General features: G+C 43.8%; 2 protein-coding genes across 3 annotated transcripts in view; both read left to right on the top strand.

The window, feature by feature from the left end:
- The first annotated feature begins 2245 nt into the window (after window positions 1–2245).
- Window positions 2246–9122, top strand: LOC121583679 (protein limb expression 1-like). 2 transcript variants are annotated; one of them, XM_041899791.1, is made up of 7 exons: window positions 2246–2624; window positions 4604–4707; window positions 4741–4833; window positions 6121–6261; window positions 6924–7019; window positions 7689–7766; window positions 8332–9122. In XM_041899791.1, the coding sequence occupies exons 1-7, from the start codon at window positions 2540–2542 to the stop codon at window positions 8608–8610; spliced, it is 876 nt and encodes a 291-aa protein (XP_041755725.1). In that variant the 5' UTR covers window positions 2246–2539; the 3' UTR covers window positions 8611–9122. The 2 variants fall into 2 exon arrangements, with proteins under 2 accessions (XP_041755725.1, XP_041755724.1); XM_041899790.1 differs by having other exon boundaries at window positions 2247–2624; window positions 4604–4833.
- Window positions 9123–10196: 1074 nt separating this feature from the next.
- Window positions 10197–18830, top strand: part of LOC121573686 (ectopic P granules protein 5 homolog) — a 34247-nt gene continuing 25613 nt past the window's right edge. The window contains exons 1-2 of the mRNA XM_041885855.2: window positions 10197–10299; window positions 14356–14466. Coding sequence (XP_041741789.2) covers window positions 14413–14466 — 54 coding nt within the window. The 5' untranslated portion in view covers window positions 10197–10299; window positions 14356–14412. The remainder of the gene's footprint in view (window positions 10300–14355; window positions 14467–18830) is intronic.

The raw sequence follows: 18830 nt of genomic DNA, 5'->3' as shown, positions 1-18830 counted from the left end.
CCCGGGCAACGAAGGAGTGGCTTCGTAAGAAGCATTTCAAGGTCCTGGAGTGGCCTAGCCAGTCTCCAGATCTCAACCCCATAGAAAATCTTTGGAGGGAGTTGAAAGTCTGTGTTGCCCAGTGACAGCCCCAAAACATCACTGCTCTAGAGGAGATCTGCATGGAGGAATGGGCCAAAATACCAGCAACAGTGTGTGAAAACCTTGTGAAGACTTACAGAAAACGTTTGACCTGTGTCATTGCCAACAAAGGGTATATAACAAAGTATTGAGAAACTTTTGTTATTGACCAAATACTTATTTTCCACCATAATTTGCAAATAAATTCATTAAAAATCCTACAATGTGATTTTCTGGATTTTTTTTCCTCATTTTGTCAGTCATAGTTGACGTGTACCTATGATGAAAATTACAGGCCTCTCTCATCTTTTTAAGTGGGAGAATTTGCACAATTGGTGGCTGACTAAATACTTTTTTTCCCCACTGTATCCTCTGAATGGCACACATACACAATCCATGTCTCAATTGTCTCAAAGCTTAAAAATCCTGGTTACTTGTGTTAATCCTTCTTTAACCTGTCTCCTCCCCTTCATCTACACTAATTTGAAGTGGATTTAACAAGTGACATCAATAAGGGATATTAGCTTTCACCTGGATTCACCTGGTCAGTCTGTGTCATGGAAAGAGCCGGTGTTCTTAATGTGTTGTTCACTGTGTTTTGTTGAACGGGCATTTAGAATGGGTGGCCATATTGCTTATATCCTCCAAACAAATATTGATTTGCAGACAGAGAAATGGCTAGTAAAAGTATTGGATTGCATAGAGAGTACTTTTCCATGTGCTAAAGGTGCTTTACCTTGTAAGGAGTACTTGTGTCATTCACTGCAGAAGTCTTCAGAATGGTGTGTGTCACTGGTTGTACACTGGCGGTTCTCTGTGGCTGTGGAATGCAGTCTTGTGTGTGTGTTTTAGGGGGGCTGGTTACTTGTGCTAAACTCTCCTCTAGTCCCAGGGTCTCTGACAATGAAACAGGCTTTTCAATGGATGACATTCACACACATTCACCCCATATAGACCGTAGGGTCAGACACACACTCATGTGAACAGAACTTACACACTTGAAGACACACACTACCGTTCAAAAGTTTGGGGTCACTTAGAAATGTCCTTGACACTCAACTAGTCTCAAGAAAGCCAGTTTTATTGCTTCTTTAATCAGCACAACAGTTTCTAGCTGTGCTAACATATATAATTGCAAAAGGGTTTTCTAATGATCAATTATCCTTTTAAAATGATAAACTTGGATTAGCAAACACAACGTGCCATTGGAACACAGGACTGATGGTTGCTGATAATGGGCCTCTGTACGCCTATGTAGATATTCCATTAAAAATCAGCCGTTTCCAGCTACAATAGCCATTTACAACATTAACAAGGTCTACACTGTATTTCTGATCAATTTGATGTTATTTTAATGGACAAAAAAATTGCTTTTCTTTCGAAAACAAGGACATTTCTAAGTGACCCCAAACTTTTGAACGGTAGTGTACATCCACCCTCTCAAGATCCAATGAGCTCTACAGGGCCAGGCAACACAAGTACACACACATGCACACACAACCTGAAAATGGAAGTCTTGGGGACTGAGAATCCACTCTGTGATAGTGAGTTCATTAATCTGTAAGAGGCTCTGATGGAGTGGCTGAACAATCTGAACAATGGCCATTCATACATAGTCTGAATGGAGCTCAGGCCCTGGATGCACAAGAGTCTGCAGTCAACAGCATGGCTCCATCCCGCCTGCCCACTCACACAGTTACACACCATTCCTCTGAGGATGTGGGTTAGTTGGTATTTGGCTGTGGGCTGGAGGGTTAGGGATTTGGATGGGTGTTATTAATATTGGTTGGTCTAATGGCACATTTTACTATAAGAAGCCAGAGCACATTTCATCGACAGAGAGACCCAGTCAGAGATGTGGGACTGTTCTGTCCATTAGGATCCCTGCTGCCAACGGCCCTGGTACGTTCAGGGTGTGACCTAGACCATGTGTGGCTGTGAGAAGTAGAGAGGGGCTATACAGTGACTCCCTATAGAGCCCTATAGTCTCTGTCTGTCTGACCACTGGGATTAGGCAGCTGCAGAGGAGGGGGGGCGGGGCAGGGGGCTGCATACCAACAGCAGGCCTCAGCGTGTGCGTGTGAGGGGGGCTAATTAGCAGGGCTAGTGACAAAGGTGGAGCGCTACAGAGGAGAACCCCTGGGAAGGGCTTCACACGAGAGAGGGAGAGAGACGGGGGAGGAGAGAGAAAAGGGGTGTTAAGGGGAAGTGCATTCTTTATCCTCTTTCATTTCAAAATTCTTGAGTGGAGTTGTGTTTGGAGTAGTTTCCCACTGCTTGCTGATCTCTCCATGGAGCGTGTTTTGAACTAGACTAAGCATGTGTGAGTGTGTGTTTTAGCTGGACTAAGTGTGTGTGAGCGAGTTTGAGCCAGTGCGTGAACTGGGCTGAGTGTGCCAGAAGACTGAGGTTGAAAAGGATGAGCCAAATTTGGGATTTTCCATCCGATATCATGATATCACACCTTCTGTCCCCAAGTGACTACGGTACCAGCCTCAAGGACTGTGAGTAACTATCCATCCACAGAGACACACACATGGAGACAGACACACACACACATAATTCTCAGACGTCTGGGCTTGAGCATGTAACTGATGAGTGTCACCTGCAGTTGAGTCAGTGTGATGGCCATACTCAGATCATGCTTCCGGTGTTGCATATGGCTGTTTAATACAGGCATTTATATAGTCACTCAAAGCACACAGACATAGGGCCAGGGAAATCTCAATTGAATTGCTTTCTATCACAGGAATAATGTGGGTATGGGAAAGCATAGTTGAAAAGGCTGATTTATTAGATGCTTGTTTACCGAGATAGAATGGTCATGTTCCTTTATTTACTGTTTCAGCCATACATGCACACAGTAAAGAACATGACATTGATTCTGATACAAATACTTTTGATTTGATTGGATGTAAGCAGTGTTGAGTGGAGATTTTCCACTGTATTGACCTACAAGCACAATTAAATGAAAACATATTTGATTTTAGTAAAATGTCTGCACTCAAAGGTAAGCTTGTTCTTGTTCATCGGGCTGCATGGCTAGCCCTTCATGACCTGAAGCCCACTCTGCAGCCTTGGTTGGGAGGGTTAGAGATGAGTGGTTGGGTGGTACCCCCTGTTTCTAATTCAGCTCAAACAAACTCAGTCTGGGAATGTTCAGTTACAGAGACATACACACACACACATTGAGAGTGAAGGAATAGGTGTATAACTTGTGTGGCCATGGCTATAGACAGACGGTAGATATTATCAGAAGTTAAACAAGGTTCGGATGGGCTGTCTCTGCATTGATTAAGAGAAAAAGGTCTACAATCCATTCCAAGTGTCCACTTCATACCCTTATTAAGTCAGACAGAGGTTCTGTAGAGTAGCTTTGTGATGCTGAGTCTAGCTGACTTCCTATTGTATTGTTCTGGGCCCTCGATTTCTGTCATTATTGAAACTCTAAATCACCCTGACTTCTTATCCCCTGAACCCAGTGGTGTAAAGTACTTAGGTAAAAATACTTTAAAGTACTACCTAAGTAGTTTTTGGGGTATCTGTACTTTACTATTTATATTTTTGACAACTTTTACTTCACTACATTCCTAAAGAAAATAATGTACTTTGAAAAATTATTTTTTTAGTACTTTTTACCCCTTTTTCTCCCCAATTGGCAGTGGTGTAAAGTACTTAGGTATAAATACTTTCAAGTACTACTTAAGTCGTTTTTTTAGGTATCTGTACTTTACTTTACTATTTATATTTTTTACAACTTTTACTTTTACTCCACTACAATCCTAAAGAAAATATTGTACTTTTTACTCCATACATTTTCCCTGACAAACAAAAGTACTCGTTACATTTTGAATGCATAGCAGGACAGGAAAATGGTTAAATTCACACACTTATCAAGAGAACACGTGGTCATCCTTTTTACAAATGCATCTTTTGTAAATAATGTCTGAGTGTTGAAGTGTGCCCCTGGCAATCCGTACATTTTAAAAACAAGAAAATGGTGCCGTATTTATACTTAAGTATATTTTTTCAATTACATTTACTTTTGATACTAAATTATATTTAAAACCAAATACTTTTAGACTTTTACTCAAGTAGTATTTTACTGGCTGACTTTCACTTTTACTTGAGTAACTTTCTATTAAGGTATCTATACTTTTACTCAAGTATGACAATTGTGTACTTTTTCCACCACTGCCTGAATCCCTGACTGACTCCTTATACCTAAATCTCTTCATACCTCATTGTGTTTCTACCACAGCCACAGGACATCTCTGAAATGGTCTGTCATCCTGACAGGTAGCTTGTTCTAAAGCCCTGTGGAATCTTTTAGATTTCTTTTGATGTGACAATCATCAGGTCTATATGCAGACTTTGATTATTGCCACATACTTACTCTCTAAATGGTCATTACCCATAAGTGTATACAAAATGAGCACAAATGCCACCAAAAAGTTATGTGTGTGTTTGTGTGTGTCCTCAGTGAACGTTGTGGCCATGTTGCATCACTTCTGGGAGCAGAAACAGGTGAAGGGCTCCGACACCCAATCAGAGGACTCGTTGAAGGGCTCTGTCAGCCAATCAGAGGACTCGGTGAAGGGCTCTGTCAGCCAATCAGAGGGCTTGTTGCTGTATGAGTCGGCCCCCTCCCCAGGACCCCCTTACATCTGCTACGTCACTCTGCCTGGAGGAAGCTGCTTTGGAAACTATATGGTAACTGCCATAATAACCATCATGACCACAGCTACCTAACCCACCTCAACCATTACTACTCATCTAACATTATCTAGTTCCACTGTGGTGGAAAGCTAGGGTTGTTGGGGGTAGGGGTAGGGGTGAGGGGGTAGGGTTGGTGGTAGGGGGTGGTAGGGGTTAGGGTTTGGGCAGGGGTAGGAGTGGTTGGATAAGTTTGGGGTTAGGGTTGGGGTTGGCGGTAGACGAGAGGTGGGGGTAAGAGTTGGGGGCCAGGTGGTTCTTCTCATTAGCCCAATGACAGGAGCCCACCATGGAGTAGAGACAGTGTTTCCATAGCACAGCCAAAGACCACCACTGAACTGCTTTAACGGTGCCCTGTCATTAGTGTGAGTGAGAAAACACAGGAGTGCTGCTCATGTAACGGAGTTAAGAACGTACCGTAAGATTACGGCACAGTGGAGGAATATATACTGTGAGCAGCACACTGCGGTGACCCGGATCAGCAGTTGGGCTCAGCTCAATGGCCGGGGTAGCTCGCTGTGTAGCGAGTTTAGAAAGGTTAGGAGTAACAGAGTTCAGAAGGTATCGTAAACTCACTCCACAGCTAGCTTGAAATGTCACCGATGGAGCTATCGAATTAGATATTTTTCAATAGCTCAAACAGTTGGTACATTGTCAAGGAGGGTGGTCACGTGTGTCTGTGTGCAGAGAATCAATGGTTCGACACTTCGAGCTCGGTATGGGGACGGGGTCAGTGTAGGAAGATACACTGTGAGCAGCACACTGACGTCCGTTTAAATGAGCCCTGCTGTGGGTCTGAATGGGGTGCGGAGGGCCTCATTCCTGCACAGCCCTAAAGAGAGGTCCTTCATCTATACCCGTCAGACCCTGCGAAGCACAGACACACACATACACACACACACACAGCCTCTCCGCCTGCTTTGATTACTTTATTCAGCTGGAATCCCATTATGCTTTTCAAAGGGCTCATTGTGGCTCACGCAGCCTCCCGGAGGCTCTCTGATTGGTTCAGATCTGCCTCTGATGTCAGAATCTGATTCCACATTTGATTGCTAATCCCATGATTTGCTCTTATAAACTATCATAAACATGTTGAAGAAACTCATGAAACGAACCAAAGCGGAGCCATTTCCTAGATCGCCTTCATTTCTTTTCCAGTCTGATCATATTCATGCAAACAGTGATCAGCTGCAAATATAATTTACACAGAGGGACTTATGTCTCTCTCTTTTCTCTCCACTTCCTCTCTCTCCCAACCTCTCACCTCTTTCTGTTTCTCTGTAGGAGTGTGAGAGCCAGGCGAAGGCTCGTAGGGATGCGGCGCGTGTCGCTCTGATAAACTCTCTAGTGAACGAGCTGCCGTCTAGACGAATCACTCCTCAGTTCATCACACACAGCCTGCAGGAGGCTGCCTCAGCCAGCACTGTGAGTCTAGCACAAGACTAACTCTAGCACAGGACTGACTCTAGCATAGGACTGACTCTAGCACAGGACTGACTCTAGCACAATACTAACTCTAGCACAAGACTAACTCTAGCACAGGACTGACTCTAGCACAGGACTGACTTTAGCACATGACTGACTCTAGCACAGGACTAACTCTAGCACAGGACTGACTCAAGCACAAGACTAACTCTAGCACAGGACTAACTCTAGTACAGGACTAACTCTAGCGCAAGACTGACTCTAGCACAAGACTGACTCTAGCACAGGACTAACTCTAGCACAAGACTGACTCTAGCACAAGACTAACTCTAGCACAAGACTGACTCTAGCACAAGACTGACTAGCACAGGACTAACTCTAGCACAGGACTGACTCTAGCACAGGACTGGCTTTAGCACAAGACTAACTCTAGCACATGACTAACTCTAGCACAGGACTGACTCTAGCACAGGACTGACTCTAGCATAGGACTGACTCTAGTACAAGACTAACTCTAGCACAGGACTGACTCTAGCACAGGACTGACTCACGACGACTAAGCATTATCATGGCAGCATCGATACGATAGAATATATCCTGAGTTATTGATAATGAAAAGCTCTCTTGTATTGACTGACTGTGTTACTGTATGTTGCGTCCAGTTCTCTGTGGAGGATGCCTGTGATCCTAGCACCAGTATAGGAACCTATTGTCTCCTGCTCCAGTCATACACAGGCAGAACCATGCTGGAGTTCCAGGTAAGGACAGGATTATCATAGGAATATGTTATAGGCTAGTTATGTTATAATATATCCTTGCTGGTCTAATTATTATTTCAATCTTGCACTGCAAACATTATCTCATACCTAGTATTTTTTTACTTTTTGCTGAACCTATTCTTTGACCTCCACCACCTGTTCAAAGCAAAGTTTCATCGCACTAGTTCCATCTGTTTCTGATAATTACCCTTATCATTTATAACACCGTCTATGGATACATGGCAGCCATCCAGCCATCCAGCCAGACAGAATGCTCTCAATCACAGCTTCAGCAGACAGGCTTGGAACATAAAGGTTTAACGTAACTTTTCAAACTAATCACACACAGTTTGATTAAGGATTAGAAAAAAATTCTGATCATCTATCATCCCTGTCCTGCGTAATTACACAATTCATACTTGTCAACTTTCACGCCGTTCTGTTATTGTTCAGGTCTTGCTCCCATATTTACCTCTCTCCCATATTTACCTCTCTCTCTCTCTCTCTCTCTCTCCCTCTCTCTCTCTCTCTCTCTCTCTCTCTCTCTCTCTCTCTCTCTCTCTCTCTCTCTCTCTCTCTCTCTCTCTCTCTCTCTCTCTCTCTCTCTCTCTCTCTCTCTCTCTCTCTCTCTCTCTCTCTCTCTCTGTCGCTCTCTCTCTCTCTCTCTAGGAGGTGATGACCGTGTTTCAGTTGTTACACTGGAACGGGACGTTGAAGATTCTAAGGAAGAGACAGTGTTCCCGCCAGGCAAGCCCCTCACCTGGATATTCAATTATACACTGAGTATACCAAACATTAAGAACAAACCTTCCTTATATTGAGTTAATCCCCCCCCCCCTTTGCCCTCAGAAAAGTCTCAATTCATCGGGCCATGGACTCTACAAGTTGTCAAACGCATTCCACAGGGATGCTGGCCCATGTTGACTCCAATGCTTCCCACAGTTGTGTCAAGTTGGCTGGATGTACCATTCTTGATACACACAGGAAACTGTTGAGCATGAAAAACCCAGCAGTGTTCCAGCTCTTGACACAAACCGGTGCGCCTGGCACCTATTACCATACCCTGTTTGTTTTGTATACTCAGTGTATAAGTTAACTGGGCCCCGTGTAGCTCAGTTGGTAGAGCATGGCGCTTGCAACGCCAGGGTTGTGGGTTCGATTCCCACGGGGGACCAGTATAAAAAAATAAAAAATAAAATAATGTATGCACTCACTAACTGTAATTCGCTCTGGATAAGAGCGTCTGCTAAATGACAAAAAAAAATCTATAGAGCAGGGGCGATTGATTGGTTGTTACTATTTGCCCCCACAGAGTGTGATTGGTTATTACTCTCAGCGAGGGCTGGACGCCAGCATGCGCAGCAGCATGGCTCTGGATTGGCTGGGCCAGGAGCGGCAGACTCCAAGGCAGTTGAGGGCAGAGCTACAAGCAGCACAGAGTGAACTGGACGTGGCTAGGCGTCATGGAAATGAACTCCGCTTCTACAAGGAAAAAACGGAGATCCTTAGCCTGGCACTGAGTCACGCATTCACACATCAACCACACACAGATACACACGGACCACACACAGATTCACAAGAATCAGCTTGAACCACACATACACCACCAATGAGTCGCACGCACACACACAAACTACATGAACTACCTGAACCACACATAAACTATGAACCATTAACCATCCAGACACAGCACCTGATCCACACATGAAACCCTGAACCACCATACATACTACACACTAGCTATCTGAACCACCCAGCAAAGCCTTTTTACATAAAAAGTGAATGTTGTCCCTGGTGGTAGAGAGATTAATTCAACCAGAAAACCTGTGGGTTGAATCAGATGATCCACAGAGACCAGAGGAGCTTCATCATGAGAGGGACTGAGCAGGTGACTAGGTCAAAGGTCACCAGAGACCCTGCCAGGCTGCCTTCAACATTACACACAGAGAACTGTTTACTTTATTGCTGCTGTCAAATTCAAGACACATCAGGTTGCCTTGTGAATGAGCTGACATCAGTGATTTTACATACACATATATAAATACATATACATACATATATATACACATATCCTTTTTAAAAATGTATTTCCCTTTATTACTTTCCAACCCCACCACCCCTTCTCTAATTGGAGTAAGCTAGTGAACAACAATGCTTAGGCCTCTACTTCCAGCTTATATATACTATATAAATTTTATGGACACAGTCAATTTTACAATAATTCTATTTTGTTTGTTTTTACTCATGAACTTCCTCTACCCTCAACCTCTCCGATCATTTTCATGATGTCCATCCGGTTTGCTTCTATATGCCATATCTTTCTAACTGTGCTCTTTCACAAAAGCTCTCAATCTATAACCTATATACTTATTATGGACACAGTATGCTTTACATGAGTTATCTTGTTGTTATTAGTTGTTGTTAGTTGTTATTAGTCCCATCCTTCAACTCCATTCAACACCACCCATCTATCTCTTAACACCATCCATATTGGATATCTATTTGCCATATATTTTTCAACTGTACTGTGATGTTTTACAAAAGTTCTGAACCCTTCTATTCTCATTGTTTCTACAGATTGTAAATTGAAAATAAACATTTTTGCTAAAAGTATTATTATATTATTGATCGATTGACTATGACTTTTCAGATCACCCTGTAGTGCTATCTGCAGGGTTAGTTCCAGGTAAATATTGCAATCCTTTAGCCATTCCTGGACCTGTGTCCAAAAACAAGCTACAAATGGACAGTACCAAAACAAATGATCTAATGATTCTGTCTCTTCCGCAGCAAAATCTGCAGAGCTGGGAATATTGCATCCCCCATATAAATAACATTATATCGGTAGCAAGAATTTTATATAATAATTTAAGTAGAAAAATTCTAAGTTTTGAATCCGGCGTCGTTTCGCTTTTACTGTCTGCTATATAATTTGTGTGCTTGAACTCAAACTCAAGATTACTGAATGCCTATTAGACCTACCCCATAGACTTGGACCATCTGAAGGAGCATGGAGTTTCTGACTGGGACAAATGCTGTTAGACAAACTCCATATTTCAGTGGTTTTAACTATAAATCAGAATATGTTTACGACACAAAACGATTCGGTAACATGAATTTAGGCCCTTTTTGCGTTCCGTAGAAGGTGGAGTCATGTGACCAAATATTATTGCGATAACGGTTCCTTCCTAGAACAAAACAAATGACAGCTAGGGCTGCAGTCTGATGTGTGTTGCCTAATGTCACGTCGCTGGCGTTGATCAAATGTTGTTTTACAAAGGTAAGTAAAATTGTCAAACATTTTCAAGGGGGTTATCCTATTTGCAGTTTACAGCTGATCATTATAGCTAGCTACACCAAAAAGACTGGTACTGTAGTGTTAGTAGGTAGCTCGGTCCTTGTTGTTGTTTGCTCACTCCTCGACACAGCTAGCTAACGTAACGTAAGTGACAAGTTGTTTAAGATAGCGTAGTTAGCTAGATGGCAGAGCTTATTTAAGCAATAAGGCCCGAGGGTGTGTGGTATATGGCCAATGTACCACAGATAATGGCTGTTCATCTTTCGCATGACGCAACGCGGAGTACCTGGCTGGATACAGCACCTTAGCCTTAGCCGTGGTATATTGGCCATATACCACAAACCTCCGAGGCGCCTTATTGCTATTATAAACTGGATACCAACGTAATTAGAACAGTACAAATATTTATTTTGTCATACCCGTGGTATGGGCTGATATATGGCTTTCAGCAAATCAGCATTCAGGGCTTGAACCACCCGGTTTATATTTAGAATCAAGTGACAGGTAAACTGGGGTACACTGTGCTAGCCATGATGACAGACGACTGTGATATACACCCCCTCTACTAGCCATTGCTTTGCTAGTGATGTGAGAGGAAAGGAGAGGATATGTTTTTTCCCCCGACACTAGCTAACTAAAAAAAAAAATGTAACCAATACTTTTGGATGTCAGGGAAAAATGTATGGGAGTAAAAAGTACATATTTTCTTTAGGAATGTAGTGAAGTAAAAGTTGTCAAAAATATAAAAAGTTAACTACATATACTAAAAAAAAACTACTTAAGTAGTACTTCAAAGTATTTTTACTTTGTTACTTTACACCACTGGGGCTAACCCTAGCTTTGGGACACAACATTGGGAACCAATGCACAGACTCCCGATGTTGTGTCCCAAAGCTAGGCTAACCCTTACCCTATAGCTCAAGACTGGTATGAAACAACGCCTATTTGATCACAAGCACGGCACAGCCTTAATGTAAAGATAACACACATAGCTACTTGTTTATCAGTATTCATGTGAGTAAGTAAGTGGTGTTGTTGGCTAATGAGCGGTGATGGGGAGTAGTGAACTACATGTAGTTAAACTTTTTTAAATTAAATTTTTCTGTAGCTTGGTGGTAGTTGAACTAAATTAAAATCTTGGTAGTATTTTCAAAGTTAACTGTTTTGCCATGTAGTGGTGTACCTAGCTACTGGAACTACACTACTTTTTTGTTGTTGCAAAACTAACATAAAATATGGGTAAGTTAGGAAAGATTTCCTTTCTTTTTCAGCATCAGACCTGCCTTATTTTCACTTGAAACATAGTTTTTGTGTTTAATAAGCTAAATGCAGTGGCGGTCGTTTTAAGATTTTTGTTTTCAGGAGCATGGCCTTATTTCTATAAAGAATATTGGATGACTGTCATTCATATTCCATTCACCCAGTTCAATGTAACAGCGATAGGTTTAGGCTACTACAATTTCCCCTATACCCATCATGAGGTTGCTACAACCTAGCCTATGAATGAAGGTTTACAACGTAGGTGCACACAGGTCGAGAGAAATTTGAGGCGAAAAGACTGACACATGGATAGAAAGTGACACATTCAATACTGCCTTGCACACTCTTGCCTGCATCTAGCTGATCTAGGGTGTAATCATTAGTCCAACAGTTGCAAACAAGTGTTTCTATTGGACAAATTCAGGTATGATTATCCCCGTTTTGTTCCGTTTAAGAAACATTTTTCAACAGAATTGGCGGAAAGAATACACCCCTGATCACGTGTAAACACAGTTCACTTTCATAGCAGCCACATTGTATTCCTTCTCGCATCTATGCGCTCTCCTCCTCTCACCTTTTCCCTTCGCTTGTGGACTCATCAGCTGTATGTGACCAGGCAAAAAAAACTTTACAAACCATATCATAACCGCTACATACAGCCTACATCGTTGTCACCATATTAGCTAAAGTAATGTCATAGTCAACATAGCTAATAGAACTAACGTGTTAGTAAACTCACAACAATCATGCAGTAATGTTACAGTGTATAGTCTGTTAGCAGTTTAGCACTTACAGTGCCTTCGGAAAGTATTGACTTTTTCCACATTGTTACGTTACAGCCTTATTCTTACATTGTTTTTTAAATTAATAATTCTCAGCAATCTACACACAATACAGCATAATGCCAAAGTGAAAACAGGTTTTTAGAAATTTTAGCACATTTATTAAAAATAAAACGGTAATACTTCACAATTAAATTGATTGGACATGATTTGGAAAGGCACACACCTGTCTATATAGGGTCCCACAGTTGACAGTGCACGTCAGAGCAAAAACCAAGCCATGAGTTCGAAGGAATTGTCCGTAGAGCTCCGAGAGAGGATTGTGTCTAGGCACAGATCTGGGGAAGGGTACCAAAACATTTCTGCAGCATTGAAGGTCCCCAAGAACACAGTGGCTTCCATAATTCTTAAATGGAAGAAGTTTGGAATCACCAAGAGCTGGCCGCCCAGCAAACTGAGCAATCGAGGGAGAAGGGCCTTGGTCAGGGAGGTGACCAAGAACCCAATGGTCACTCTGACAGAGGTCTAGAGTTCCTCTGTAGATGGGAGAACCTTCCAGAAGGACAACCATCTCTGCAGCACTCCACCAATCAGGCCTTTATGGTAGAGTGGCCAGATGGAAGCCACTCCTCAGTAAAAGGCACATGACAGCCCGCTTGGAGTTTGCCAAAAGGCACCTAAAGGACTCTCAGACCATGAGAAACAAGATTCTCTGGTCTGATGAAACCAAGATTGAACTCTTTGGCCTGAATGCCAAGCGTCACGTCTGGAGAAACCTGGCACCATCCCTACAGTGAAGCATGGTGGTGGCATCAACATGCTGTGGGGATGTTTTTCAGCTGCAGGGACTGGGAGCCTAGTCAAGATCAAGGCAAAGTACAGCGAGATATGTGATGAAAACATGCTCCAGAGCGCTCAGGACCTCAGGCTGGGACAAAGGTTCACCTTCCAACAGGACAACGACCCTAAGCACACAGCCAAGACAACGCAGGAGTGGCTTAGGGACAAGTCTCTGAATGTCCTTGAGTGGCCCAGCCAGAGCCCGGACTTGAACCCGATCTAACCTCTCTGGAGAGACCTGAAAATAGCTATGCAGCAATGCTCCCCATCCAACCTGACAGAGCTTGAAAGGATCTGCATAGAGGAATGGGAGAAACTCCCCAAAAACAGGTGTGCCAAGCTTGTAGCGTCATACCCAAGGAGACTTGAGGCTGTAATCGCTGCCAAAGGTGCTTCAACAAAGTACTGAGGAAAAGGGTCTAAATACTTATGTAAATGTGATACTTCTGTTTTTTTTTACTTTTAATACATTTACAACAATTTCTAAAAACCTGTTTTTGCTTTGTCATTATGGGGTATTGTGTGTAGATTGAGGGGAAAAGTCAAGAGGTCTGAATACTTTCCGAATGCACTGTACACCGGCGGGCCACTGTGGCAAAAAATTTGTAAAAACAAACGCTTTCCTTGATTTGGAAGAATTCCAGTGCTGTGTTGGATAGTCATAGCCAGCTAGCTAACATAGCATCCATCTGTTTGAGCAGCGTGTTTGGGTGGGCTAAACTAGCTAGCTGCATTTGCCAGCTAAGTAAGTGAAACTGAAAGTTAAGAGAAAAAAAACTATCTTGCTTCTCCTTTATTTTGGAATAAATTAATTTGTTCAAAACTGTTCAACTATTGTCTTTCTCTCTCTTTTGAGTCAACTACTCACCACATTTCATGCACTGCAGTGCTAGCTAGTTGTTGCTTATGCTTTCAGTAGATCTCAGAGATCAAATTATATTTCAACAAAATAATATTTCAGGAATGCTAATCGTATCTGTTACTAACTACAGAAACGATTTCAGAACAATCTGAGATGGTGGGTGTCGAAATCTTATTTCTTGTGCTTTTTTTAGGTGGATTGACCCTAATGTGAGATTAGAAACAAATAATGTCCCAGAGCTGACTGAGCTCTATTGTTCTCCCATAAAACAGACCCACTGTTTTCTCCCTCTAGAAGCCTGTGGGTGAATGTGGTGTGAGGTGTGAAGGATATGACAGAACCAGACCAGAGATGGAGGCTGTGAGACCAAAGAAGTCCAAGTTAAAGACCAGCAGCAGGTCTGGGGTATGTATAGTACACTCCTGTACAGTGTTTCCTCTGGAAAAATGTGTAGCAGTGGCGGGGAAAGGTGGCGGAGGAGGGTGGTGGTGAAGGACTGAGAAGCTTAGTTCTAGTGACTTTTCAAAAGGATACTCTACTCCAAAATGAATGATTATGCTGGCACCATCTAAAATATAATTTCCACCTCCAGAAATGAGTTAAATTATTTTAACATAGTGGGCCATGCATATACAGTGAGGGAAAAAAGTATTTGATCCCCTGCTGATTTTGTACGTTTGCCCACTGACAAAGACATGATCAGTCTATACTTTTAATGGTAGGTTTATTTGAACAGTGAGAGACAGAATAACAACAAAAAAATCCAGAAAAACGCATGTCAAAAATGTTATCAATTGATTTGCATTTTAATGAGGGAAATAAGTATTTGACACCTCTGGAAAAACATGACTTAGTACTTGGTGGCAAAACCCTTGTTGACAATCACAGAGGTCAGACGTTTCTTGTAGTTGGCCACCAGGTTTGCACACATCTCAGGAGGGATTTTGTCCCACTCCTCTTTGCAGATCTTCTCTAAGTCATTAAGGTTTCGAGGCTGACGTTTGGTAACTCGAACCTTCTGCTCCCTCCACATATTTTTTATGGGATTAAGGTCTGGAGACTGGCTAGGCCACTCCAGGACCTTAATGTGCTTCTTCTTGAGCCACTCCTTTGTTGCCTTGGCTGTGTGTTTTGGGTCATTGTCATGCTGGAATACCCATCCATGACCCATTTTCAATGCCCTGGCTGAGGGAAGGAGGTTCTCACCCAAGATTTGACGGTACATGGCCCCGTCCATCGTCCCTTTGATGCGGTGAAGTTGTCCTGTCCCCTTGGCAGAAAAACACCCCCAAAGCATAATGTTTCCACCTCCATGTTTGACGGTGGGGATGGTGTTCTTGGGGTCATAGGCAGCATTCCTCCTCCTCCAAACACGGCGAGTTGAGTTGATGCCAAAGAGCTCGATTTTGGTCTCATCTGACCACAACACTTTCACCCAGTTCTCCTCTGAATCATTCAGATGTTCATTGGCAAACTTCAGACGGGCCTGTATATGTGCTCTCTTGAGCAGGGGGACCTTGCGGGCGCTGCAGGATTTCAGTCCTTCCCGGCGTAGTGTATTACCAATTGTTTTCTTGGTGACTATGGTCCCAGCTGCCTTGAGAACATTGACAAGATCCTCCCGTGTAGTTCTGGGCTGATTCCTCACCGTTCTCATGATCATTGCAACTCCACGAGGTGAGATCTTGCATGGAGCCCCAGGCCGAGGGAGATTGACAGTTATTTTGTGTTTCTTCCATTTGCGAATAATCGCACCAACTGTTGTCACCTTCTCACCAAGCTGCTTGGCGATGGTCTTGTAGCCCATTCCAGCCTTGTGTAGGTCTACAATCTTGTCCCTGACATCCTTGGAGAGCTCTTTGGTCTTGGTCATGGTGGAGAGTTTGGAATCTGATTGATTGATTGCTTCTGTGGACAGGTGTCTTTTATAACATATACAGTGGGGAGAACAAGTATTTGATACACTGCCGATTTTGCAGGTTTTCCTACTTACAAAGCATGTAGAGGTCTGTCATTTTTATCATAGGTACACTTCAACTGTGAGAGACTGAATCTAAAACAAAAATCCAGAAAATCACATTGTATGATTTTTAAGTAATTAATTTGCATTTTATTGCATGACATAAGTATTTGATCACCTACCAACCAGTAAGAATTCCGGCTCTCACAGACCGTTAGTTTTTGTTTAAGAAGCCCTCCTGTTCTCCACTCATTACCTGTATTAACTGCACCTGTTTGAACTCGTTACCTGTATAAAAGACACCTGTCCACACACTCAAACAGACTCCAACCTCTCCACAATGGCCAAGACCAGAGAGCTGTGTAAGGACATCAGGGATAAAATTGTAGACCTGCACAAGGCTGGGATGGGCTACAGGACAATAGGCAAGCAGCTTGGTGAGAAGGCAACAACTGTTTGCGCAATTATTAGAAAATGGAAGTAGTTCAAGATGACGGTCAATCACCCTCGGTCTGGGGCTCCATGCAAGATCTCACCTCGTGGGGCATCAATGATCATGAGGAAGGTGAGGGATCAGCCCAGAACTACACGGCAGGACCTGGTCAATGACCTGAAGAGAGCTGGGACCACAGTCTCAAAGAAAACCATTAGTAACACACTACGCCATCATGGATTAAAATCCTGCAGCACACGCAAGGTCCCCCTGCTCAAGCCAGCGCATGTCCAGGCCCGTCTGAAGTTTGCTAATGACCATCTGGATGATCCAGTGGAGGAATGGGAGAAGGTCATGTGGTCTGATGAGACAAAAATATAGCTTTTTGGTCTAAACTCCACTCGCCGTGTTTGGAGGAAGAAGAAGGATGAGTACAACCCCAAGAACACCATCCCAACCGTGAAGCATGGAGGTGGAAACATAATTCTTTGGGGATGCTTTTCTGCAAAGGGGACAGGACGACTGCACCGTATTGAGGGGAGGATGGATGGGGCCATGTATCGCGAGATCTTGGCCAACAACCTCCTTCCCTCAGTAAGAGCATTGAAGATGGGTCGTGGCTCGGTCTTCCAGCATGACAACGACCCGAAACACACAGCCAGGGCAACTAAGGAGTGGCTCCGTAGAAGCATCTCAAGGTCCTGGAGTGGCCTAGCCAGTCTCCAGACCTGAACCCAATAGAAAATCTTTGGAGGGAGCTGAAAGTCCGTATTGCCCAGCGACAGCCCCGAAACCTGAAGGATCTGGAGAAGGTCTGTATGGAGGAGTGGGCCAAAATCCCTGCTGCAGTGTGTGCAAACCTGGTCAAGACCTACAGGAAACGTATGATCTCTGTAATTGCAAACAAAGGTTTCTGTACCAAATATTAAGTTCTGCTTTTCTGATGTATCAAATACATGTATCAAATACATGAGGTGATGGCGGCGGATGGCTGGCAGGACAATGGGCCTCAGGATCTCGTCACGGTATCTCTGTGCATTCAAATTGCCATCAATAAAATGCAATTGTGCTTGTTGTCCAAAGCTTATGCGTGCCCATACCATAACCCCACCGCCACCATGGGGCACTCTGTTCAAAACATTGACATCAGCAAACCGCTCGCCCACACAACGCCATACATGCTGTCTGCCATCTGCCCGGTACAGTTGAAACCAGGATTAATCCGTGAAGATCACACTTCTCCAGCGTGCCAGTGGCCATCGAAGGTGAGCATTTGCCCACTAAAGTCAGTTACGACGCCGAACTGCAGTCAGGTTAAGACCCTGGTGAGGACGACGAGCACACAGATGAGCTTCCCTGAGACGGTTTCTGATAGATTGTGCAGAAATTCTTCAGTTGTGCAAACCCACAGTTTCATCAGCGGTCCGGGGGGGGGGCTGGTCTCAGACGATCCCGCAGATGAAGAAGCTGGATGTGGAGGTCCTGGGCTGGCGTGGTTACATGTGGTCTGTGGTTGTGAGGCCGGTTGGACGTACTGCCAAATTCTCTAAAACAACGTTGGTAGAGAAATGAACATTCCAATTCTATGGCAACAGCTCTGGTGGACATTCATTGCTGTGGCCTTTTTATTGTCCCCAGGATAACATTTACATTTACGTCATTTAGCAGACGCTCTTATCCAGAGCGACTTACAAATTGGTGCATTCACCCTATAGCCAGTGGGATAACCACTTTACAATTATTATTTTTTTTTAGGGGGGGCGTAGAAGGATTACTTTATCCTATCCCAGGTATTCCTTAAAGAGGTGGGGTTTCAAATGTCTCCGGAAGGTGGTGAGTGACTCCGCTATCCTGGCGTCGTGAGGGAGCTTGTTCCACCATTGGGGTGCCAGAGCAGCGAACAGTTTTGACTGGGCTGAGCGGGAACTATGCTTCCGCAAAGGAAGGGGAGCCAGCAGGCCAGAGGTGGATGAACGCAATGCCCTCGTTTGGGTGTAGGGACTGATCAGAGCCTGAAGGTACGGAGGTGCCGTTCCCCTCACAGCTCCATAGGCAAGCACCATGGACTTGTAACAGATGCGAGCTTCAACTAGAAGCCAGTGGAGTGTGCGGAGGAGCGGGGTGACGTGAGAGAACTTGGGAAGGTTGAACACCAGACGGGCTGCGGCATTCTGGATGAGTTGTAGGGGTTTAATGGCACAGGCAGGGAGCCCAGCCAACATCGAGTTGCAGTAATCCAGACGGGAGATGACAAGTGCCTGGATTAGGACCTGTGCCGCTTCCTGTGTAAGGCAGGGTCGTACTCTCCGAATGTTGTAGAGCATGAACCTGCAGGATCGGGTCACCGCCTTGATGTTAGCGGAGAACGACAGGGTG

The sequence above is a fragment of the Coregonus clupeaformis genome, chromosome 18 (assembly GCF_020615455.1).
Source record: "Coregonus clupeaformis isolate EN_2021a chromosome 18, ASM2061545v1, whole genome shotgun sequence".
In the NCBI taxonomy this organism is placed as follows: domain Eukaryota; kingdom Metazoa; phylum Chordata; class Actinopteri; order Salmoniformes; family Salmonidae; genus Coregonus; species Coregonus clupeaformis.
The sequence above is the reverse complement of the archived record's forward strand: the minus strand, read 5'-3'. Positions and strand labels throughout refer to the sequence as shown.